At 53.5% G+C, this 10782-nt stretch overlaps 1 protein-coding gene across 12 annotated transcripts in view; it reads right to left on the bottom strand.

Moving 5' to 3' along the window:
* Positions 1-2891: 2891 nt before the first annotated feature.
* Agap1 (ArfGAP with GTPase domain, ankyrin repeat and PH domain 1) overlaps positions 2892-10782 on the bottom strand; it is a 418516-nt gene continuing 410625 nt past the window's right edge. For all 12 annotated transcript variants that reach the window (XM_090355098.1, XM_090355104.1, XM_090355100.1 and 9 more), the window contains 2 exons: positions 5691-5946; positions 2892-4258 (listed from right to left, as the gene is read on the bottom strand). In XM_090355098.1, coding sequence (XP_090211224.1) covers positions 4046-4258; positions 5691-5946 — 469 coding nt within the window. In that variant the 3' untranslated portion in view covers positions 2892-4045. The remainder of the gene's footprint in view (positions 4259-5690; positions 5947-10782) is intronic.

Below are 10782 nucleotides of genomic sequence, written 5' to 3'. Positions count from 1 at the left end.
ATTTCCCTTTGCATTCATTCCTGTTTCTCACTATGCGTGCTTAAAGCCCATAAATACAACCCAGGGGAGTTCTAGAAAATTCCCAATGACCTTGTGTGTGTGGGGGGGGGGTAAGGACAAGGACAGAGCAGATGGGTGGCAGGAGCATTGAAACGTCAATTTGTTTTCCAAACATCTTTGCCTATTTCCTTTCTCCTCTTAGAAGCCACGTTCTGGTGGGCTTGCATTTTTCCAAAACCAGGCTGGAAAGCTAGTGGGGGGCTTTCCCCTCTGGTGCTGGTGTCCCTGCAGGGACGTGGAGAGGGCAGTGCCAGGGCGTACCTCATTTTCCTCTGCTGCCTTCCCAGGACTCCCTTACACAGGCCTGGGTGCCCAGCTAGGTGTGCTGACTCAGTACTGCCAGACAGGCACGCCACCACTTGACCTACCCCCGGGCTTTGGCTTCCATCCACACTAAGCTCTAGTTGCTCGAATGCCCTTCCCCAGCTGGGGTGATGCTTGAAACCCCTGCAGCCTGCGTCTCTTGGCCAGGAGATGCCCCAAGCTCACTCAGACTGCACATGGGGTCGCTGTGGGACAGCAGAGGGGTGAGCTCTGGGCTGCTGGGCCCTAGAATAGCTCCACGCAGACACCAGGAAAGGTCTCCATGCGTGCACAGGCCACAAGACTGGGAGTATGGGTGCTTGTGGGGCAGGACAGAGGCTGGAGAAATCCCTAGAGAGCGGATCTACAAGACTGTGGTGCATCGCTCTACCGGCCACTCGTATGAGGTAAGAGTGACAGGCGGGGGTGCAGCTCAGTGATAGAGCCTACCCACGCGAGAGCCTGGGTTCCAATCCTAGTCCCTCTATGAGCCTGAGCGCCCACTCTCTTCTACCTTCCTGGGCTGCACAGATACTCGTGTCGTCACTAGGAGAGAGGACGCCACACCTGCCAGCAGCACCAGACTCAGGCCTTGTCATTCCCTCGCCCTCTGCCATGACAAGGAGCAGAAAGGGCCAGACTGGGGTGCTAAGCCGGCAGGCACAAGCCCACCCTGGCACTGAGGACTCACACAGGGTCAAAATCCTTGCAGGGCTTTCTTAGTCACTAAAGAAACCCAGCCAGGTCTGTGCCTCACAGTTCCAAGTTCAGTCCCCACCCCTGCCTGTGGTGATCCACCAGTCTGCGCCTGTGCCTCTGCCTCTGCCCCTGCCGCTGCCCCTGCCTCTACCTATGTCTCCGGAGGGGAGAATTTTCACTGTGGAAAAAAAAAAAAACAGGTGGATTTTGCCATTGTGGCTGCATGGGTCATGGCCACTTCACACAGCTGAACGTGGAAACTGGATGTGGACCACGGAACTGGACTCCTGCCCCTTCATGCTCTTTTCTAACAGCTGACCTCTGCCCTTGCTTTACTCACTCTTGGAAGGAGTAAGTTCTAGGCTTGGAGCAGGAAAGACCTGCACAAAGAAAGGACAGAGGGGTGGGCAACGGAAATACAAACCAAGTTTCTGCCAGGCTCTAATCTGAACAGAAAACCCTTGAATTGCCTCTCTCCTTTCCATCTGTTGTAAAAACTCGGGCCCCCAAACCCTATGGCCTTTTGGAGCAGGTCCAGGTGGCTGAGGGTGGCAGGGGAGGGACTCTGCTTCCAGGGCAGAGGCTGGGGGTGGTGAGAGGGAGGGGGCAGACCCACGGAGCACTCGGGCTGTGGAAGGCAAAGTGAGACAAGAAGTCATTTGGGAAAATATTATATTATAAACACATATAATAACATGTACACACTCATATACATCCCGAGGAGAAGCCTTACAAGAAACTCCATTTCTTTTCGAGAGAAGACTCCACTATGATAAAGCAGTCCTTATAGTGGGAATGAGCTACAATGAGATAATTGAAGAATTTCATTTATCCTCTAACTGTGTGTTCTACAGGTCTACGTAGAGGCTATGCATAGGTGAACCGTGGACAGCAGGATTAGATGCTAATGTACTCTCCAAAAATAGGCAATGACATTTTTTTTCTCTATTCACATTTAAAATAACTACACAGTGATGCAACGCAGAATCAAAAACCGGATGGGATGGGATCTGGGAACTGTGGTCAAGGTTTCCGGAATCATGGCTTCCGCACTGGTGAATATTTTTGGATACTGGTCAGTTCCACTGAGCTTAATTAAGATTAAAATCATCTCCATGAAACATTTACCCACATATAAATTCTGTGTAAAGTTTATTTCCCCCCATCATCTTTATTATTATTATTTTTTTTTAAGTGAAAGCAGAGGAAAAACTCTTACAAAATATAAAGGTTGACTATAAGAGAGCAAGGAGCTTCTCCGAGAGACTGCAGGGTGTGCAGTCCTGCGCCCCTCCCGCCCTCAGGGCTGCTGCCCTTCCTAATACAATGTGCACCACCATTTCATTTTCTAGTCTGAACGCCATGCTGACTGGAACTGGCGTTTGTTCCAGGCACGGTGGCCTGCTGGGTCAGCAGATTCTCAGGAGCTGTGCCAGTGCCCGCCCCCACGGGGTGCCTTGCAAAATACCTGGGTCTGGGGCTCGGAGAACCGGCCTGTGTTGCCACTGTGGTTAGTGGTCTCCAACCTAAATCACGCCTGAGGAGGAAGAGGAGGAGGAGGAACCACCAGCTCGTTTCCTCCCTGCTAATCTGTTCCCATGTCTTGGCTGTTTTCTTTCTCTCTTGATTTTAATAAGCAAACGGTACCCTCTCACTGGGATGTGTTCCTCTGGAAAAGCTGTACATCACATTAATGGAAGTGTTTACCGCTGGGAAGATTTTCCATGTACAATGATCTGTAACCTCTTATCTCAACTAGTGGCACATTATTAGTTCACATCAGTTCAATTTATAAATTAACAGAGGTGCCATTTTTCTGTACAAAAATCAATGCATATTTATGAACTTCTTTTATTCAAATAGATTTTCACACATCTTGTCTAAGGACCTACGACAGAAGCCTGGGTCACCGGGCCACGCGACCCGGGAGCGAGTGAGACCCCACACAGCCACTCTGGTCCGAGGACAGAAAAATCTCTCTTATGTTTGTTTGGGGGTGAGGGGAGGAAGAAGCCTTTTATGGTTTTTTATTTTTTGTCTCAAGTTTACGAAACCCACATGAGAAGCTACTTCTTGGCTGAAATTTGTCATTTCCTTTCTGGATTTCCAGGTTACTCTTATTTATTCTTTCCATTTTGTTTTTGCATCAAGGAGACCGCAGTCAAATAATACCCCACAACTGATTTCCTCTCTTCGGACTGAAAAATTAAACAGATACTAAATTATGACAGTGAATTTAGAAAGGAGGGCTCCAAGGGCTCAAAAGAACATGTCTGGGATAATATGATGCTCCTTAGAATATTGCAATCAGATTGGGGCAATCATCCGAGCGAGCCGTGTAACTACCTCCTCGGCTAATACGCTTTCTCCTCCGTGATGACTAATCATGTTCTATTAAACAGCGGTAATGCTGGAAGAACTCAACTATACAAGTGTAATGAAGCCAGTATTCTCCCTGGACACATTAGCTACAACTGATTTGACACATACCATCATAGGGGCTTCAGACCTGACAAACTCTGTGCTTGCTTCTGATTTATGCCGTCAAGCTCCTGGAGAAGAGATGAAATCCGAGTGCTCGGTGTGGTAGAGGTGAAATGTATGGCTGTGCTTAACTGCCAGTGAGGAGCCGTGGCCCCTTCTCGCTCCTGGCCGCCCCTCCCCCAAGCCTGCCCCACGCCTGCCCTGTGCCCGGCTCAGCCTCCAGCACCAGGACTCCCTTCCTGGCGGGGTCCAGTGGGGTGCTATGGCAGAACGGAGGCTGTGGTGGCTCCTGGGTGGTGTCAGGAGCTGGGGGAGGAATGGGCTCTGCAGTCTTGGGGCCTCCTCCTCCTCCTCCTCTTCACCCTCGGGGAGGTCCAGGAGCTGAGGTTTCGTGTGGGGCGAGGGCCCGGGGGCGGGGGGCGACCTCCAGGCAGAGGGCAGGGACTGGAGGGACTCACGAGCTGCGGCTCCCCAGGGCAAGGGCAGGGCCCGGGCGCGTTCAGAGGACGCTGGGCCCCCGCCCGCTGCCGCCGCCGCCGTTGTTCCGGTTGTTGTTCTTTCTGGACAGGTTGGGGGTGGCCATGAGCACGAAGCGCTCGTCCGGGCAGCCATACTGCAGCAGCACGTCGATGCACTCCTGGCTGGACGCCTGCCGGGCATAGGCCAGGGCTGTGTTCCCGTGCACATCTCGGGCCATGACGTCCACGCCGTACTGCAGACACAACAGGGGACACGTCACGGTCACTGGGGCCAGAGGACTGACCAGAGGATGGGGAGGCCCAGTGGTCAGTTATGGCTATGGCTTGGGGAGAGTGTGCAATCCTCGGGGACAGCCTCCCCCCCCCTCATGCCACGCTGACAGGCTGAGGGTGATTAGACTGCTGTTATTTGTTTAAATTTGCGTGCTGGGGTTGAGGTTTGAACTTAGGGCCCAAGCTTTGTCCCCTAGGTTTTTTCTCTTAAGCTAGTGCAGTGCTCTAACCCTGGAGGCACAGCTCTGCTACTGGCTTTAAGATAAGTATCTCAAGGCCTTTCCTGCCTGAGCTGGCTTTGAACTGTGATCCTCAGATCTCAGCTAGATCTCCGGGGTAGCTAGGATTACAGGTGTGAGCCACCAGCACCTAGCTTGCTATTTGTATTTTGTTTCAAATTATAAAAATGAATCACTTAAAAAAATATCAGAGGCAATCATTCTCATTGTAGAAAATAAGTAACACATATGAACACACAAGGCAAAAATCACCTATATTCTTAGCAATAACGTGTTAATGATTCAGTGTGCATCGATCTTTTTCGTGTGTGTTGGGGACGGAAGCCAGGGCGGTGTGTCTGTGAGTTACCCCCGAAAATGCACCCTTCACACGTCTTTCTAGTGAGTGTAAATGTAGATAAACTAATGATTTGGCCTTTAAAAAGAGAAAGGAACCCTGGCTTGTGATTGTTTTGCTACATCATTATGAAGATTACTGGGAAGCACAGCTCAGCTGCACCCCAAGGGCCCTACTTTCCACCAACAGTTCATTCCTGTTCTCCACAGTTGCACATGGGGTGCAAACTGAGCGGAAGCCATGCTGCAAGGAAGTCTCCCTCGCATGCTGCGCCTCTCGCGGGATCCCTGCCCTTCACATCAGAAGGAGGAAGGCCAGCGCAGAAACTTCTTGCTTCTGACAAGTGGGGGGGCCCATTCACCCCTGGAACCCGGCCTCACTCCACACCAGTGTGCAGTGTGGTCCCTAAAGGGAGCTGCGGTGCTGTCCACAGGCTATGTCATGCCTCCTATCTGCACAAGAAGAGACGCTGGTGAAGAGGCCTTAGAGGGGACCCAGCATGCAGCTGCCATCTGCAAGCCGAGGAGGGTGGGCTCGGGAGAGCAGTCCTTCACTAACTCTTAACACACGAAACCTCGAAGGCTAGGACCCAGCGTGTCTGTGTCACATGGATAAAAACACAGGGCCTTGGGGACCCACCAGCCATCACACCTATGTGCTCCCCCAAAGATGAAAAGTAGCCAAGAGGAGCCCTTTGAGGCCTCCTCTCTGCTGGCTCCCCTCTCCTGGGGGCCCCTGGTCTAGTGCATACGTGTGTGTGTGTGTGTGTGTGGTCTCCTAGTTTCATCGGAATTCCCGCCCGTGGCAGCCACCTACCCAGATCAGCAGCTGTGCCAGGACCACGTTGCCCTTGCGGCAGGCCAGGTGCAGCGCGGTGCGGCCGTCCCCCTCCCCGCACGTCTCGTTCACCTCCTCCCGGGAGCCGTGCGCCAGCAGCAGGATGACCGTCCTCAGGTCCTCGTCGGCAGTGGCGCGCAGCAGGTGCTGGCCCAGGGACAGCTCGGTGCACGGCAGTGGGGCCAGGAAGAGCTTTTGCTCGTACTTGGCTCGGATCCACCGCTCCTTCTCCTCCCTGCAAGAGTGGCCAGATGGGTGTGGTCACGGGTGGGGTGAGCTGGAGCGTGTGACGCCCTGCCCCCACGGGCCCTCGTGGTCAGAAGTCCTTGCAAAGGAGGCAAAGAAACAGGGGTCCAGGGCTCTACTGGCAAGCAGGTGCCTTGGGGGAAGGTTCTGGAACTGGTACCCGCCTCACGTCCAGCATCTGCTACTCAAGGATTTACTAGAAACACAGCCCTGCCCCAGGCTCTGGGGCTTCCAGGAGGGGTCTGTGGGGACCTCTCACCTCAGGCTAAGGCCGGGGCCTTGGAGCTCTTTATTTCCCTAGTAGTGCAGAAGCTGTGGCCTCCAAAGGAACACATCCAAGCCCACAGGCTTGAGGGCAGTGGTCCTGAAACCCTGAGCTCTGGCTTGGCACAAGGACAACATGGATTCCACAGACGGTGGCTTTGCGCTGTGCTGCCTTGAGGCAGGAGGCCAGGGAAGGGGCGGTGGAGAGATCCCGCGCCGTTCTGAGCTTGCTCACTCAGCCCCCATCCCAAGTGTCTGCCAACACTGCCAGCTGAAGGACCTGGCAACAGATCCATGGAGGAAGGGAAGAGACACTTCCAAGCACGTCCTTCACACCGGGAATGTGTGAAGACCTGCAAGGACAGAGACCGGCTGGGGTTCCAAGGGAAGTGCTCAGGACATGGCCCAGGAAAGAGGCCAATGGCTCCTTGAGGTGAACCCTGGGAATGGCAGACTGATGCCCAATTCTCAACACCGCTGGGATGAGGAGGCTGCAGCTGTCCCCTTCCCAGGGCTGACAAAAAACGGGGCTGGGGTGGGGGTGGGGTGGGGAGGGAGAAAGGAAATTCCACAGCGAAGTGTGTTTACGTTGACCTCAAAGGCAGCCCCCAGGTGAGCTGTTCTTATGCGCAGGGGAACAAATGATGGATTTGGGGTTTGGTTTCTAAAAAGAAAAGCAGAAGAGACGCTGCAAAAACACCAGGCTGCAAGACTGCTAGGAAAAGAAAAGGTGGATCAGGAGCAAAGGCAAAAAGATTTAGAAAGAAGGAAGGGAGATTCTGCTAGTAGCTCTTGGAAGGCTGTGAGTGGTTCCACGCCACACAGCCTTTTTGGTGTTGTGATGAGGAAAGTTCTAGGTGCTTGAAGAGACTGTAACTGCCAACAGCCAGTAAGAACGGATTCAGAATTGACTCTCCTAAAATCCAGAATCCTGTCCAGGCAATCCTCAGGGGAACACAGCCCCCAGCCACACAGAAAGACCACTCAGGCCCTCACCGAGTCTAGAGAGAAAACTCATTACCCATGACATTTCTGCTTCCTTGTTTACACCTTTTCCTGTGTTGACATTGCGTCCAGTGATCTAGTGTCGGGTGAGCCCTAATCTGTTTTTAAATACTTAGGCAAACAGACTCTTCCAGGAGTAAATCTGGATTAGTTTTGCTTCACTTCCCAGTACATGTGAGCGACCGCAGAGTGACCCACACCTCCTTTCATTCAGAGATTTTCAGGACAAACACGTGGCCACAGCCGAGGACCCGGGTGCCACAGAGCTGTGGGAAGCCCCCACACAGGTCCCCACCTGGGCTCCAGAGTCCAGCCCCTCAGGGACTACCTCCTCCCCCGTGACGGATACACACTACGTGAATAAACCTTGTTTATAACGTCCACTGCTGTTGATGCGTATCATAAATTACAAGAGAGAAGGAGCAAAATATGATTTCAGTGAAGGAGGATAATGGCGCACGATACATCCAGATTTGCAAGTTCCAATTTGCTAACTCTCATTTTTTGGTAGGCATTAAAATCACACTGTCTATTCTGCTCTAGTTGATTTTAATAGCCATTGCCAAATCACCCAGCGATAAACCGGAGGACTTAGCAAGGAAACTCTAGTTCTGACTGAAATGATTAAAATTCCTTTTTAATATTCAAATGTCCTCACTAAAGACTGTGCAGGAGCCCCAAGCTCTGAATCCCTGGCCATGGCCCTGGTGGTGGCATGTGACCCTGCTCCCCGAGTGTGCTCACCCCACACAAAGCTTTTATGAATTCACCGAGACCATGCACGTGCATGGTGAAATGGACTGGTTTTGCTTTTGAAGAATCAATGTCCCTACGACCAGAGTAAACATGGACTGGGCAAATGCACGCCATTGGGGGAGACCTGCTCCAGAGAAGGGGCCCAGTATTATGCACCTGGATGCGGTGGAGAACTTGGGGAGGGTCTCACACGGGGAAGGGCTCAGGCTCTCTGACTGGGCGCTGCTATTCACAAGGGCTTCACGCTCTCCCCAGATAAGAAATGGCTGGCCATGATGAGGAGCGAAAGATACTCTGGGAAAACACGGAGCTCCAAGTCTCACGACCACGTGGACACCACCCCCACCCCATCCGCAGCCTCGGGGTGGCCCAGACTTGTGTTTGGCCTGTGGATTTTAGCAGCAGATAGAAACATGGCTCTTTATCTGTGCCTTTTGAAGGAACAGCAGCTTGCGATAACGCTTTTTACTAAAGGAAACCTGATTAGTAAGAAAATGGCCCAGATGAGGGCAGTGCAGGTTTGTGGGTACAGACGCATGAGCCCCACCACACTCAAGCATGTCCTCTGTCTACAACCTGCCTCCTGTGGCAGTGCCCTCCTGGGTCCCTGACTGCAGGTGCTGTCTTCAGTGGTGGCCTCACGGACGCAGGGCTGGGAGGGTGCCGGCTCTGTCATCACCGGTCTCAGGAGATTATTTATGCCTCAGTTCCACTTCCAGATGTTTTCTAGGCTCTTAATTAGCGACAAGAGTCTTGGGGACTTTCTTCCCGGGAACTGACTGCATTGTGATCCTGGGATCTCAGCCTCCCGAGTAGCTAGGAAGACAGCCGTGCCCGGCCCAGCATCTCTTTTTCTCTTCCCCTGGAAAGCGGGGCTGGTGACGTTTAACTAGGCAGGGTTGTTTAAGGATCCGGGGCACTGTGCAGACAACACACCAGCCACTGTGTCTCTCTTTGCTCAGCACCCCTGCTGGCATGGGGCATTTGTGTTGGTGCAGTGAGGATACTGGAGGAGCTGGTGGGCGCACATGAAGTTTCTAGACTTGCTGCCTAGACATGCAAGGACCCCACGAGGACTCAGTGTGCTCAGCAGGGGGAGGTGAGCTGACCAGGGCCCCTGGTGAGCCCTCTGGTGTCTTTGGAGTCCCCTTCAGGACGTGGAGTGTGCTTCAAAACTTCCTGAGTCTGGGGAGTCTTCAGAGGGGGCTGAGGTTAAACAAGGCCATACGGGTGGATCACCAGTGCACCGGGGCAGGCAACAACGTAAGGATAAGAGAGTCCCATTCCTCCGTCTCTCCCGACCTGAACCAGGAGGAGGCCTCACCAGGAAACCCCTGGAGACTTGCAGCCTCCAGAACCATGAGATAGTATCCTTTGTGTGTGTGTCAGTACTGAGGCTTGAACTCAGGGCCCTGAGGATTTGGCTCAAGTCTAGTGCTCTACCACTTGGACCACAGGCTCTAATTTCTGGTGGCTAATTGGAGAGAGGAGAGGATTATAGGTATAAGCTATCAGTACCTGGCTCCCTTATACTTTCTTACTCAAGGCTGGTGCTCTACCAATTGAGCCACAGCTCCATTTCCAGATTTTTGCTGGATAATGGGAGGTAAGGGTCTCATGGGTTTTCCTGACCACGCTGGCCTGGGACCTTGACCTCAGATCTCAGCAGGGAGGGAAGCTGAGAAGCTAACTGATATGGGTCAGTGCCCGGCAGAAAGCTCCTTTACTGAAGCCCCGCGGACTGGCAGCTCATGCTGGCTGCGGAGCCACTGGGGCTGGCATTCTCTTGGGGATTTCTGCACAGTGAACGAGTGAGAGACCCCCTCTGCCCACTGTCCCTGCTCTGGCCAGCACTGCTGCCCTGGGAAACCCCAGGCCAGCGCCTTGATACTGCGACGGTGGGTCCGATGGCCCGGCGTGGCCACTGGCACTCCCCAAGGAAGGCCGGTTCAAGAGCAGCCGGCTGCAGTGGATCACCTCGCCTCGTTCCAGTGCCCAGGAGAGCCACTGCTCATAGCCTCCGTTAGCTAATGAGCTAAAAAATGAATTATTGGCCCAGCCGCTGGCAGCAGGGAGGAGGGGCTCCTCATCTGGCCTCCGTGCTGACACACCTTTGAATAAATCAAGCGCAGGAGCGTGAGGGACGAGGGCAGCAGACCCTGACCCCCCCACCCCCCAGTGAAAAGACACCTTCAGAAGTGTGCCCTGGCCGATGCTTTCTTCTCCTCCGACCACGGTGAAGGCCTCTGTGAGGCGGCTCCACATCATGCTGTGAGCTGCACAGCGGAGGGGGGCCGTTAGCCAAATGGGTACCAAGCACAGCACTCAGGGCAGAGCTGGAAGCCTTTTGGGTTTGTGGGGCCTGCTTGATTTGGTCTCCCAACTTCTCATTTACACTGGGGCCTGGGGGGGGTTTGCACCCCTGGCCTTGAGGAGCAGGGGCCTGGTCTGGCTTCCACATGCCACTCCAGAGACGACCCTTTGGACATGTCTGACCCAAGGCTTGTGGACTTGTGGGCTGTGCCCACCGAACATGCCCCAAATCACAGCCACTCTGAAGGTGGCTTCATAGATCATTCTCCAAAACACCGGACCTCTTGGGGCCTTCCCACAGGCATGGCTGTCCACAAACACGCCACCCATCCATGCACACAGCTTGACATGGCTGTCCAACCAGGCCATCCATCCTTGCACATGGGTTGTGGCCATATGTGGGGGAAATATGGCAAAAACACAAAGGCGTCAGTAAAAGAGAGGGGCTAATCTGTCAAAACAGGGAGGGAAATGTTTTCACTTCTGG

Source organism: Megascapheus bottae, chromosome 21 (assembly GCF_031878675.1).
Source record: "Megascapheus bottae isolate mThoBot1 chromosome 21, mThoBot2.hap1, whole genome shotgun sequence".
Taxonomy (NCBI): domain Eukaryota; kingdom Metazoa; phylum Chordata; class Mammalia; order Rodentia; family Geomyidae; genus Megascapheus; species Megascapheus bottae.
The sequence above is the reverse complement of the archived record's forward strand: the minus strand, read 5'-3'. Positions and strand labels throughout refer to the sequence as shown.